The 14,982-nt window shown below is 30.7% G+C and overlaps 1 protein-coding gene across 1 annotated transcript; it reads right to left on the bottom strand.

Moving 5' to 3' along the window:
• Positions 1-141: 141 nt before the first annotated feature.
• On the bottom strand, positions 142-10,191 carry LOC114374867 (protein SPA1-RELATED 2-like). Its single transcript, XM_028332585.1, has 8 exons — positions 10,048-10,191; positions 7,939-9,694; positions 7,360-7,517; positions 5,258-6,092; positions 3,768-3,914; positions 1,868-2,185; positions 1,481-1,540; positions 142-1,141 (listed from the first exon to the last, which is right to left on the bottom strand). The coding sequence occupies exons 2-8, from the start codon at positions 9,598-9,600 to the stop codon at positions 950-952; spliced, it is 3,372 nt and encodes a 1,123-aa protein (XP_028188386.1). The 5' UTR covers positions 9,601-9,694; positions 10,048-10,191; the 3' UTR covers positions 142-949.
• Positions 10,192-14,982: the final 4,791 nt, after the last annotated feature.

Genomic DNA, 14,982 nt, shown 5'->3' with positions numbered 1-14,982 from the left:
ACTTGAGATAAATAGAGAGATATCCATAGCCAAAAGACACCAACCTAGAATCAATATGGTCAAGGTAATTTTACTACGGTGATTCATACAACCATTGGAGATGAAGCGTGGCCCCAGAGACAAAAAAATAAAGGGATGGTATACACATGAAGTTTATATGCTTTCGATTCATGGTAATGGAGTTGCTTTATCTTTTGATAAAAAAAAAAATCATTTTTCCTATAATCGTACAATTGCTAGTCCTTCATAAAATTTAAAAAATCTGAAAAGGACAGCAATACAATTTACACTGGCACGGGCAAGCTTTGCATAGATACAGGGCGTCTGAGCCAAGAAGCAACTTAGCACCAGCCATCCCAATTCTAAAATATTAAGCCCAATTTAGATAATTTTAACAATAAAAAAGAGAAGAAATAGAGATATTGAATCAAATTTCTACTAAAAGTTAAAATTAAATTACGCACATCAGTTTCCGAAAAAATTAAATGAAAGAACTTAAAAGACTGATGTACATAAATTAATTTTAATTCGGAAGAGAAATTTGATTTATTTTCTTCTCCAATAAAACTATCGTTGAGAAGTTTATCTAAGGTGGAGCTTAATCTGTTTCATATTGAATCTGCTTCTCGGATTGATCCCAGTGATATTTAAGTATAACAAGCCTTTTCTACATATGACAATGTGAAATTCTGGTTTGAAATCCGAGTTGCACATCAGGATTTAAAAAGACCAGGATTTAGATTGCAGATCTATTTCTCCATCCAATTATGGCCGAAATTGAAGAAGCCCTTCTACTTCAAATTATAAGCCAGAGCTCAAGATGTCAAAATATTTTTTTATATGCTCCCAGCAGGTTGATGGGATTTAGCCTGAGTGCAAGGGCGACAAGTGCAAAACTCCAGGAACTCGCAAAACTGCAAGAAAGTTGCCGCCACAGGGAACCTTTCCTTTAAACCATCTGTAACACTTTTACACACCCACTTGAATTGGCCGCAATAAGCATGTCTGATTTCCCTCTCCAGCATACACTTGAAACAAACTGACCATTGTCATCATCAGTGTCTTTACCAGAAATGGGATCAATGGACCCAAATTTGTGTGAAGTGATTGGCATGGGAAGCGATCTATAGTAGGTGTAAATCTGCAAGAGAAAATAAATTGTGATTCAAGCCAGCACACACTCACGTAACTTTCTGCTCAATATTCAAAACTCCCACCTATTCGTTTCTCCATCTTGGTTATTATCCTTAAATAAATTTTGAATGTTGCAAATTGTAAGGCTGCTAGTCACGGTTATCAAGACAAATTGGAAGCATATACAAGTTGCTTAATAGAATTAGCATACTGACATTTTCGAGGTTTGTGACTAGTCATAATTTCACTTTAGTGCAATTAAATGAAATAACTAATTGAATGAACGAGTTTGATTTTAGAAAGTTAAAACCAAGTAAATAATTGTTCTACTGAAACTAATATATACCTCATTTGTTTCTGAACCGCATGCAATATATCCATCAGCCACCGATAGACCCACAAAATTCTGTCAAGAAACAGGCGGAGGATTTCAGATTACCAATTTAAGTAATCATAAACATTTGTCAGTTTAATAACAAAAACAGATCAAATTTCTGACATGAAGGCATAGTAGTTTGTTTATCACAGCTGTGAACAAATCATTTAGGTCAAAAACAATCTGGATTTCGTAAAATTGATTTTTCTATTCAGATCATCAACCACAATCTGATGCTCCATTTAACACCAAATAAGTAAAATTCTCCAAAGGATATTTGAAAGATGGTGACAAAGAAAACCTTACATACTTTACAAACATAAATTCCATCCAGTGCTATAAAATTTAAAACCAAACCTTCTCATTAGTATGTCCTGACAGAGTTAGGCTGCAAGCATTAATGGATGCACCCACAGGAGAGGTTTTATTGAGATCCCAGATCTTCAATGTATTATCAGTAGAAGCAGAAACAAGTGTTTCAGAGTCCAAGAATTTGACATAGCTCACAGCTTTACGATGGCCAGCCAGTACACACCAGGGACTTCTGAGATTGCGAAGATCATAACAATATGTTGAGTAATCCGCAGATCCAAAGGCCAGCAAATGGGAGGAATGAGCAGAGAACTGAACACAGCAGACATTAGCAACGTTCCTGATTGTGCCTAAACAGTTTCTCTGGAAGAAAAAAAATTGTACTGCGTTAGCTCTTGATTAGTTATTGGAAATAATTTATCTTGTATTTTTTGCAGCATCTTGAGCTTATGAAGAGACGATGTGATGCAAAATCTATCCATTCAATTAAGAAAATCTTGGTCGTTCATATTCGTCCCCCTGCTCATGGACTAATGGTCTCCACTGCCACATTATTTATTTTGAAAAATAAAAATAAAAGGGTTAAATGTGTTTTTAGTCCCTACAAATAGGGTAATTTTCAATTTTAGTCCGTATAAGAAATTGTCTCTTTTTGGTCCCTAGTTTAAGAAAATAAGGACCACACACGAGTGACACGACACATTTCCATAAATGAGGACCAAAAAGAAACAATTTTATTTTAGGCACTAAAAGCTAACATTGTCCTTTTTGTAGGGACTAAAAATATATTTAACTCAAGATAAAAACAATTCAACCAGGAACCTTTCTCCATAGTATTGGTTAAGCAAAAACTGTTTTTTTTTCTTAGATTCAATATCTTCCTGATATGAATACAGAAGGTTCATTTGGTGATCAAGGACTATTATTTAAGGGGGAAATTTGCAAATCACAATGCACAGTAAGGGTGAACACAGGTCAGGTTTGAGGGCATCTTGGACCCAAAGCAAGGTTATCAAATCAAGATTCCAATCACAAATTCTCAAGCTAATTTTTGAATTGTGAATCATAGCTTTAAAGAAATGAAAAGTAACTTCAAATATATCATATAGATCATATATAGTGTTCAATGTAATAATTTTAAACTAGAAACAAATAAAACAACTTAGCCATAAGTCTCAAAACAAAATTATTAGTTATATCTAAGTTTGTGAAGTCTCTATGCAGAATGAAAACAAAGCAATGAAACAGCCAAATAGAGTGCATGCATTAAATGAGTCAAACAAAAAATAGCGGAACAACAAAATATATGATAAGTTCACTAGTGCTCTTTCAATTCCTTTTCATTTAACTATTTAAGCATGTATGACTTCTCAATTTCTTTCAAGAGAATTTGGTAATATAAAAGTAAAAATGAATTGTTGCATTGTGTGATTCATATCATATATCAATGATAAGAAATTGGACCAACTCATTCATGTACTATAAGATTCAAAGTCATTTGAAATTTATCTTATGATACGAATAGATAGCCAGCCGAATCGCATTGAATCGCAAGATTCTAATAACATTGACCCAAACTGATTGAAAAGGTTCAGATCAGGTATGAAATTTCCAAACCTAGTACCCAACCCGATTGCTTCGAGTTCATCTATTTTCAAACCAATCCAACTCGTCAACCCAACCCAATCCGATATTTTTAACTCAGGTTGACCCAATCCATGATCCCCAACCCTAATCAACAGTAAATATCAAAAGGTCTGATATACATATTACGTTTTAGGTCATAAATACAATTAAAGCTCAGAAAGAAGCAACATTCAATTACATTGTAACTCTAGTTTCTTTTTTTGGTTACCAACTTTCAGTCAAGCAAAATCTGCAAATCCACATGCTTACATGCATATGTACAGCGTAACGTGTATTGTACATGAAAAAGGGGGTTTACCTCACTGATGCTCCACAGCTTGACAGTACAATCATCACTTCCACTGGCAAATTTTGTAGGGCATACTGCAGAGAAGTCAACAGACCAAGCCCTCTTCTCATGTTCAGTGAATTGAGAAAATTCTTGGCCTGTACTAGCATCCCATAACTGAAAATGCATCAAATTATACAATGTCATGACTAATGCAGGAAGTCAAAGCATGGCAGCTATCAAAAAATCATTTGTCAATGATATTGGGCCCAGCGGTTTACAGTCAAGTGAATGGATGCCATGCTAAATTTAAGTAAATGATGATCACCAGTCTCTATTCTGATGCTAAATAATCATATCCTATGTACAAACCACATGTACTTCTACAAGGTGCATACAATCTGAGTAATGAGCATGATTCAGGCAGTGCCGCCACAGTAACACAAAGTGACAGCAAAAAATGACATTCAAGAACATCTTAGAAAAAAAAGAACAAGGATAGCCACCAAGACAGTTATTTTATTCTCTTTTTTTTTAAACGAACAAGTGTAAAATCACTTAGTATCTACGGTTTTTACCGGCACATTAATGAGAAGTTTATAAGGATAAGTGTATCTGCATGTCCACAACCACACATGCTTTTACCTCTAAATTATAACTTATGAATGCATTGTAATCTAATAATATAACAAAAGTATCCCAAATTTTCTGAATTCATAGAAAACTGCTCTATCCATGTATATGTATTATAAATATCTGTGTCCAATACCAGCTTCAATGTTTCTCAAAGTACTATTTTATAGGAGTCAACCAGTTCAGTTGGAAATAGACATCCCTTGAAACTTCAGATTTAAAATATAATCTTATATGCAACTTAGAAAATCATGGAAACAGATATGATACAGTCAAGGTACTAACAATTCACTAATCAAATTGTTAGAGATATAATATAAAACTGTTCATATGTCTTCACCTAACAGCTTATGCTTTAGGGACAATTAGTTCTTGACATAGTATTAGAGTCATTATGACAAAGTGGTCTAGAGTTTGATCGTTGTCTCCCCATTTTTCTAATAAAAAATAAATTTCAGCACAAGGTAGGTGGGCTTGTGCATTATCTATGCTTTAAGCCCAAAGAATTCTTGCATAAGTGGGTGTGTTAGAGATATCAATAAATATAAATATAAAATCTTTCATTAGTCTTCCGCAGTTTCACTAATAGCTAAACTTTTGGGATAATTGGTGAGTCATGACACGAATAACGGAGACTAGATGTTACATTCCAAACAAGACCCACCAATCTTGAGAAAATAAGCACTATTTTCTCTATTTAGCAGCAGAGTTTTAGCCAAAAATCCAAGTAAACAGGTGAGTAAACCCTCTAAGGTAAACCATTTCAGTTTGAATCAGAAAAACATCAATTCCATATAAGTAATGGATGGAGACTGCAAAGGTAATGGACGAACGCTGCAAAGAATGTCTTCCAATGATTAAACAATGGTTCAATGTGCAAAACATACCTTCACTATACCGTCATAATCTGTAGAAGCAAGATAGTTCTTAATATAGTTATTCCAGCAAACACAGCTGAGTTTTGATCTGTTTGACATCTCAACTGCAGGATAATGGATATCAACAGAGTCATTGCAAAGTGCACTAAACTCGAAAATTTTTATTTTCTTAGATATCCCAGCAGAAGCAAAGTAATCTGCATCCCGATCAAAGCTTAGAGAGCAAATTACATTTGCAGGATTGTTAAAATCAGCATTTCTTAGTACACCCCGCACTTCAAACTTGCAATAGCGTGCATACTTGCACAAACCATCAAAGAATGCCCCTAAAGTATCTTTCTTAGGTTGTTCCTCGCTTTTTTCAGCCACATTCCAGTTCTCACGATTTCTTAGTATATCTTTATCAGGGTGAGTTGAAGCATCTGTTTCAGAAAGCTGAAGTTTGGATCTCATGGAAAAATAAGCACTTTCAAGATGGCATATATTTCTCATCAATCTCACTTCATTTGAATTAGAGATTGGGGATATCGAGGGCAGCATTTCCAAACTCAAAGATTCCTTTTTAAGAGGCATAATCTCTTTCTGACAAGAGTAATCATTCTGCAAGCCAGAGGAAACCAAGGATTTTCTTGAGTCATGCCTCCTATCCACCTCTTCAATATCTGATTCCAAGCACTTGATATCTTCTACCAGTTTGAAGGCATTGTTCTGCTTCTGCTCTTTTAACAAAACGAGGAAATGCAATAACAATTCTGATTCTGCATCTTCTTGGTCAATACTTGATGACAATTCCTCACTAAACAACTCTTGCAATCCATTAATCAATTCAGATTGAAGGATTTCCCTGTTATGCAACAGAAGTTGTAACTTTAGGGAATCATATCAATAGAGTATAACTCAGGTTTGAAGACCATATTTTAAGGACTACCAGCATATTTAACTAAAACACTACTAAAAATATGTACTAAAGACCAGAAAGAGAAGAAAATCAAATTTAAAAAATTCTCTGAATCATTTTGATGAGACTTCAAAACTAGCCACTCAGAAATATGATCTTTATTGAATATCGCAGATAAAGGTTACAAATTAATAGTGGAACACTGGAATATATCTAAAACCCAGAAAAAAGATGACACTTTAAAAAAGATAATTATCCCATAGCTCATAGAGCTTAGGGCACAAACCAGATGCCAAAAATTCCTTCCAAATTCTCCCCAGATGATTCCCTTCCTCCAGTTCCCCTCCTAATAAGTCAGAAGTCCCTCTCTCCCTCCTTGACCTCATGCATAACTACCAGCCCTATACCTTCTCAACACATGCCCCTCTTCCTCCTGGAATAAATTTTCCAAATGCATTGCCTGTGACTAAACTGATCCAGCGATTAGCCCATTTACTCCCCTTGACTCTGACATTATATAACATCCAAGCAACCTCCTATTTTTCAATGCACTATGTTTAAAATTTTCAATGCAGATGCAATTTAAAAAAAGCAACAAGATTATTAACTTTGTAGTTAGTAATATCGAAGGGACAGAGAAGACATCTCACAGAACAAATATTTCAACTCTACCTATAATAGCTTCATAGACACTTTTTTTTATAAATAATAGCTATGGAAAAAAATGTGGGTGTCATTGTCTAGTTGAATGGGAATTATATTTTTATTCTTGATTTATAGAGTAAGTGCCTTCAATGCTTTCATCTTGTTAGTTTGCTCAAACACTTAGTTAACAATGCCTACAGCACTAACACAATGTTAGAGAACATAATACAATATCCAAATTAGCCCCCTGGCGTGGAAAGGGGGGTGGGGGGAGGAGATCCTTGTATAAAGTTCCTATGAGTGATAACACACATAATCACATATAAGAGATAATTCATCAGCATAACAATGACAGATGTTATGCGTATGCTTATACCTCTTTGAAAAACAACATAAACAGCATGCCATGATTTCATTATTCAATATACATTCTTCCATATTACAGCATATATCCAAAATGAAAAACAAGTGAAATATGTATATCAGATGTTTGTGAAACACTTTTTTCATATAATGTTGATTGAATTAAATCTGATATTAACTATGATAAATAATATTTCAATACTACCTTGTTGATGGACGTGATGATGGTTCAGGATGCAACAGCCAAAGACAAAAGCCAGCTTCCTTAGGATTTTCTGATAGGAAAATTGGAGGAAGAATCCTATGACGAAGATCAGACATGGCTGCAATATGTGTTCTTTCAGAGTCAAAATGACCAAGTAACTGAAAAATTGACCCAAATAAAATCAGCTGCTGAACTTGCTATGCATCAAATTGCTTCCAATTATACCAATCATTTAATTTTAGTGACTGGAAAGAATTTCACTAAACTCCCACACTAGTTTTTTTATTCAACCTGAAATGAGGCAACCACTTTGCTAAGAAATGTACTTTATGTCTGGGTTTGAGCCTTGCTAGGAAGATATCAGTATAGTGAAAAACCAAAGGAAAAACTTATAAGTTTTCAAACCAACACTAATGCTAGAAAGCCATATTGAGCTCCAATGTATACAGACAAAAGCATATTTTCATTTGTACTTTTCATATGTAGAAACACATTTCAATTTGAGGAATAAATGTTACAAAATAATGCATGAAAATTGCATTAAAAAAATGGAGAGGCATCATGAACTTGTATACACACCTCAAAAAGGAGAACACCAAGACAGTAGATATTTGATGATGTTGTGTAGCCTCCCTCAGGACTTGTGTACCATTTATTTTCAAATTTTTCGCATGAAGTCAATGGCCTTTGACCTGCATTAGATACACGAGGGATGCTAGACATTCTTCCAATGTTATATTTAGAGAATTGGGTACCTTCCTCATATTCATTGTAATAATCTTGTGATCCAACTGTATGACTATGAAGTTTCCTATCACTTGCAGTTTCAAGACACAAGTCACCACCAGTAACTCTTACATTCTCATTAAATTTTTGTTTCTTTGACCCCATATCAAGAGAGGGAAGTGTTACTTGCTCTGACAACCTTTTTCTAATAAAAGAATTATCTAAGTGGACAACTTCAGAATTTACAACACTATCCACCATCTGTTTTTGAACAGGTAAACCAAGGTACATGACCTGGTTTGATGGCGTCAATTTAATATAAGATGGACACAGGTTATGCAGTGCAACTCCCTGAGAGTGAGAATTGCCCACCAAATCCACAATCTTCCTAAATATATTCAAACTTTCCACCTTGTTTGCTTTGTGGTTCCCGTGTTTCAACCATTCTCTCAAAGTCACACCGTCACATTCAGACCTGCCAGATCTAGGCATAGCACCACAATAAGAAGGAAACTTTGCAGTTTTGGAACCATAACCAACTGATTGATTAGAGTTCAAGTGAGTACCAATGCTGGTCTTCATCTGTTTCTGATCAGTACCAATGCCAGTTTTCATCTGATTCTGATCTGTATCAATGCCGGTCTTCATCCGACTCTGATCAATGCCAGTCTTCATCGGATTCTGATCTGCATCAATGCCAGTCTTCAGCCGATTCTGAATCACATCAATGACAGTCTTCATCCGATTCTGATCTGCACCAATGCCAGTCTTCATCCTATTCTGATCTGCATCAATCCCAATCTTCATCCGGTTTTGCTCTCTAGACTGAACACAGAAGCCATCAGATGATGGACCTCTATATACAATACCCTTACCCCTCAGTGTATTTTTGATGAAAAACTCCGCAAATCCTGATTGGGATATAATTTTTGTCCGTGTTCCTTGATGAACATCACCTGCACCCCCTTTATTTTCAGCAGATGCCAAGTGTTCCATGGCATTGCTCTGGCCATCACTGAGAGATTTTCTAGCTAGCATCTCTGGGAAAGATGAGGAACCAATATCCTCCCGAGCACTAGATGTAGCTTGGACACTGTTTCTGGTTCCAATATCACTTAGTGAATTTCCAATTCCTGAATTACTTGCTAGCTGATAGAGATTTTGCCAATGATTCTGCTGATTATACATCTGCTCTCGGTTGTTTGATGTACCAATATCCAAGCTTGAGCCATTGTAACTTTTTACTGTTAACTCTTCAATCATAGCATCAGCATCATCCATAAAAAGGCTTACACGAGGATGCTGTGATGTATCTGCATGGTCAATACCTTCAACTACATTTTTACCATCATATTCCCGAGGTGGTATCTGGGAGTAGTCCTGCTTAACAGGGATGAAGGCTTCTTGGGATTTTAAGATTTTTTGGCATTCCGGGTTGGATGAATCTTTGTTTTGGCGCTGCGTTTCCTCGGCAACCTCTAATTGGGTTGCCTCATCAACCAATTCTTCATCCATGCTATAGTTTTAGCTTCAACAATCACATATCCTTAGCAGCAAATTTATCAATCAAAACATAAACTACAACTGCTCATACACAACATCCACCAATCTGTCAATTTTTTTTTTAAAAAAAAAAACACGTTAATTAAATATTTATTAATTACCATTTAGAGTTACAATCGCTGAATCACAATAGAAAAAGAAAAAATATATATATACGCTATGCAATTTGCAGATTCGAAAGGTGAAATTCCAGTAAATAAAGAGACCAATGGACGTATTTATAACCTCACAGGTGAATCTCATTTGGACAAAAGAAAATATGAAGTATAATAGATAAATTAAAAATACGAATAATCATCAGGGACATGAAAGAGATTGGCATGTAACAAATGGAATTAAGTTAAGGAGCAGAAAAAGGCGCGAGAGAAGAAGAGTTAGGTGGAAGCGAAGAGGACTTACATAAAATAATAATAAAGGAGATTGATTCTGTGGTGTAAGGTAAAGTCGGTGGCACCAAACTATACAGAGAGGAAGATGAAGAAGAAGAAAGGTAGCAGTTCTGACAATAGAAACCCAGCAGTAGTATTGGCTAATGGCAAATTAGAATCATGAAGAATGAATTCAAGATAACGGTGTCAGGGTCGGGCTTCATTGTTGGATCCGACCCGAATAAATTTCCGTCTTTCAAATACACCTCTTTTCACCAAAAACAAAACTAAGCAATACCCAAAAATATTAATAGTTAAATTACCGGTACGATTTATGAGTTTTTTTTTTATTTAATATTTATTAGATAAATTTTAAAAATATTTTTTAAGTCATAATTTGAAGAATTTTTTATGATTAAAATATTTTAAAAATAATTTATTTGATATGTTATTTTTATCAAATACAATATAGATCATTGAATTTTATTATTATAGGATAGTATTTTCATTGATTAATTTTTATTATAATAATATTTTCTTTAATCTTTGGTAAAAAATCAAAAATATCTCTCAATTCATTGGATCAACTACTAATTTCAATCCAAGAGAATTTTTCACAAATTAAAAATCAAACATAAACTCTCTTATTAAATAAATTAACTTTCACTTAAGTAAACACAGTTAAATTTTACATCAATATACTAATCATTAAGTTTTATTAATTAATTATTACAATAGTATAGTATGAATTACTTCTTATATTTGATCTAATGATTTTAAGTTCAAATTATATACTACTGAACCCACGTCAATTTTGGATTTGAATCCTTTAAGCAACAATTTGATTTGTCTATCGTGACACTAAATTCAAATAATTCATGTTAATATCATGGTGAAAAAAAAAGTAAAAATTATATTGATTATATAGTGATTTTAATTTGAAATTCAAAATTTTCATTTAATAAATATAAATTAAAAAGGTTTGTAGTTTATTAATTAGTTGTTTTTTTAAAAGTATTTACACGATGTTTAAATTTAATGAGTAAAGTTTGGACTAAACATCATACAAAAGGAGCGATTGTATCATTTAATGTAAATTATTATTAATATTTGATATGATACATTAATTAAACTATTAAAATTAAAGTTTAATTGTCAATGAAAAATTTAAGAAAGAAGTAAATGCATGTGGTTTCCTAATTATAAGAATTAAAATTTGAACACTATTATTGATTTCATAATTAAAAATAGTGAAACACAAATTGGCTATTTTTCGTCACAACGTTGTGAACTTTTAAATACATTTTAATTATTTTATTATTTTATTTATTAATGATATATCTGTCCTTCATTTATCAATTGGAAGGTTTATTTTTTTTTATATTATTTATGGAAAATACGTTCCTAAATTGAGAAAAATTCTATGGGTTAACTGTATTTTTAATATAATATTATTTCATAAGATTTAATAATTAATTCGTTTGAGAAAAATATTTTCTATTTTTATTTAAATTGCAAAAACGTTGTCTTATATTTATTTCGTTTCTCATTTTAAAATTTTGCATAAAAATTACAACGTTTTCAAATGAACTTTTAAAAAATAAAAAATAAGATAACATTTTATAATTAAACGTAAAAAACATCTCGAGTCAAAGACCCTTAACTATAATTTTTTTCCTTCATTCTCTTTTCGTCATTACATTACATGTGATTAATAATATTTTGGATGAATTTAACCTTTTACTTTTTTTATATCAGCTGAGTTAAGAGTGTTTCTCACAGAGAATGACAGGCGTTACTTTTTCTATGTTCAATATTCCTTCTTTCTTTTGTATGTTATTTATTCTCATGCCACGTTTTTTAAAGAAAATTCGCAATTTATTGAAATAAACATTTCTACTTTTTAATCAATTAGAATTCACTTTAAATATTATTTAAAGTGTTATTATAAGTGTACATTCTAACTAATTCTTGATGTAGTATAAAATACGTTTGTAATATTATTTGTTAGTATCCCTTACTTTGGTTAAAAATAAATATAATAATACACAAATGTTGAATTTATTGTAAATTATTTTATTGATTTGATCAAATAAGTTTTCCCATAAATAAAATTAGCATAAAGATATTGAATAGTAAAAAAATATCAAATCGAATTCACGTCTTGCTTACCTTTTAGGGGGGGAAAGGACCAATGGTAATGGAGGTTCCACGTACATTCACTTTGGTGTGCTACAGACGCAAAACAGAAGGCGATGATCGTCGTCCACTAGTTCGTGATATTTTCTGTATTCGGGTTCCAAATGTTCTGTCTTTGTAAAGAACATGTTTGCAAGGGTTTTTATAAACAGTCATATGCTATAGTACGAAAAGCACTGACAAGATCTCAGTACCAAAATACATGTTGAAAAACTAAAAAATTGTAAGGTTATAAAGAAAGAAAAGAAAACAAGAGTGATCTAATTAAGATCCTTGAGATAATTATTATAAAATTAATAAGCTTTATATATATATATATATATATATATATATATATATATATATATATATGATTAAATGATAAGTTGAAATTATTTTATATTTTCAATAATCAATACTTTTAATCTCTATATAATCTGTGGTGAGTGTAACAATTCAGGAAAACCACTAAGACCAGTCTAATCAATTAATCATAAGTCCAGCTCTAAATCTAATGGTGTTTATATAACTTTGAATAATGATATTTAGATATTATATATATATATATATATATATATATATATATATATATAATACATAGAGAGAGGGAAGATGTTTAGATTTTTTAAAATTATAAACACTTTATTAATATTTATTGTTTTTTTCATGTCTTTCTTTTTATTATGCACTGTATAAAGTATTGACGAATTATTTTTGTATACTAATATGTTGTTGGTTTTAGTATATTGGATTTGATTTTTTTAAATAAATCACAACTTTTGTGAATAAAAAATATTATTAAAAAAATATTATTAAAGATAATTAAGTAATATATATTATTTATCTTACTTTTTTTATTAAAAAATATCTTATCTTACTTCTTTTTTATTATTTATCTCTTTTTTTTCATTGTATTACTTGTCAATTATCATATTTGTCATTTTCCTTTTTAACCTCGTATACCCCCAATGAAATGGCATATATCTATATTCTTGTTTACAAACCAGTATTTAAAAGGAAACTTGAAAAAACATGAAATAAATTGTTTTAAAATGTATTGTTTTTAAATAAGAAATATATACTCCAGAAAAAAAAAGATTAAGTAATATAGAGAGAGAAAGAGACAGATTGTTTAAATATTTTGACATTGCCACATAATCACATATTGTGATGCACGTTGGTTAATTTTTATAATAATAATAATAATAAATCATAAAAAGATAATTTATAATTTGATTGTATATAAGTTTGAGGGTGTCACTAATATATTCTTAGACACTCTTATTCCATCGCTCTCTATTTTTAGTTAAAACTTGTTTAAAAAAATACAAAACAAATAATAAAACTTATTAGGTGAGTATGACTTAATTGAGTAAGATAAATGAATTTATTGTAAATTTTCTTATACTAATTTTAATTTTTACGGATAGAAAAATATGTGGATCCCACAGAATTTCATGATTGTCATTAAATTTTAGACAATAATTTAAAATATTAGAAATGAAATATTATTATCGGAAAAAAGACTAATAGAATCTTATTAAAATATATTGATAATAGAAAGTTTATTTTATATTACCATTCGGTAAAAAAAAATCGTATAAATAAAAAATTAGTAACCTTTTATAATATTTTAAAAAAAAATCACATTTAGAGTAATTTTTATTCAGTCAAGAACATAAAAAAATTACACCAATATTACATTAAAATAAAAATCTCAGAAATATATAATATAGAAAAATAATAATTGACTGTTATATTTTTTTTAGATTTTAGAATTGATTTCCTTAAATTTAGGAGGTGTTTGATAGAGTGATTCTTTTAAGTTTTCCAACAATCTTAGGCTGCTATGCATATTTTAAAGATCATTCATATAAATCTAGTATTCTTATAAATTATTTTTAATTAAGTTTTCATCCAGATTTTCACTAAGATATTCTCATGAGAAGGATAAAAATTCAACTTTTCTGAATTAAAAAATAGTTTTATTATAATAAAAAATGATGAAAAATTTTATGTTAATGCTATTAGGTCATTTAATTCGATAAAAATTTTAATTTTTTAATAAAAATATCATGTTAATATTTTATTCTAAAAAAGTATTTAGAAAAATATTTATGATCAATCAAATAAGTTTTAATCATTAGTAAAAATTATGATTCCTAAAAAAACTTTATCTATAAAAAATGCCCTCTTAAAGTAACACTTATTTTAGAGTACTGAGGATTAAATTTTTTCAATAGAAAACTATGTATTAATGTATATGTAATTCGTTGTTGATCATGTTTTCTTAAGGTTCATAACTTCGAAAGGGTTTCTATGATTGCTAATTGCTTTAAATATGATGATTTTTAGTTTTTAGTATTTGTATTTTCTTTTTTGATTTTTATAAATTTTGAAAATGATTCCTTATTTTATTATTAAATGATAAGCAAACATGTATTATTAGGTATACATATAAACATATCAAGTAATAAAAATAAAATATAGACATATCATATCACATGTCAGTCATGTGATGATTGATGTGAATGATAATAAAAATACATTTATGAAAAATTATCGCATTATGAAAACAGGAAACTAATAGTATATTTAAATCTTTTAGAAAGATATATTAACGTAAAATTAACGTTAATATTTAAAGTACTGACACAAACAAAGTTAATCTTTAGAAAATTTAAAGTTAATTTAAATATTTAGGTTATGTTGGACAGATATTTTAGTTTGTTTATAATTTTTTTTATTTGAAAAGTTTATTTTACTGCTTAATAAATAAGTTTTTAAA

This window comes from Glycine soja, chromosome 11 (assembly GCF_004193775.1).
Source record: "Glycine soja cultivar W05 chromosome 11, ASM419377v2, whole genome shotgun sequence".
NCBI lineage: Eukaryota > Viridiplantae > Streptophyta > Magnoliopsida > Fabales > Fabaceae > Glycine > Glycine soja.
This window is presented reverse-complemented; position numbering and strand designations above follow the sequence as displayed.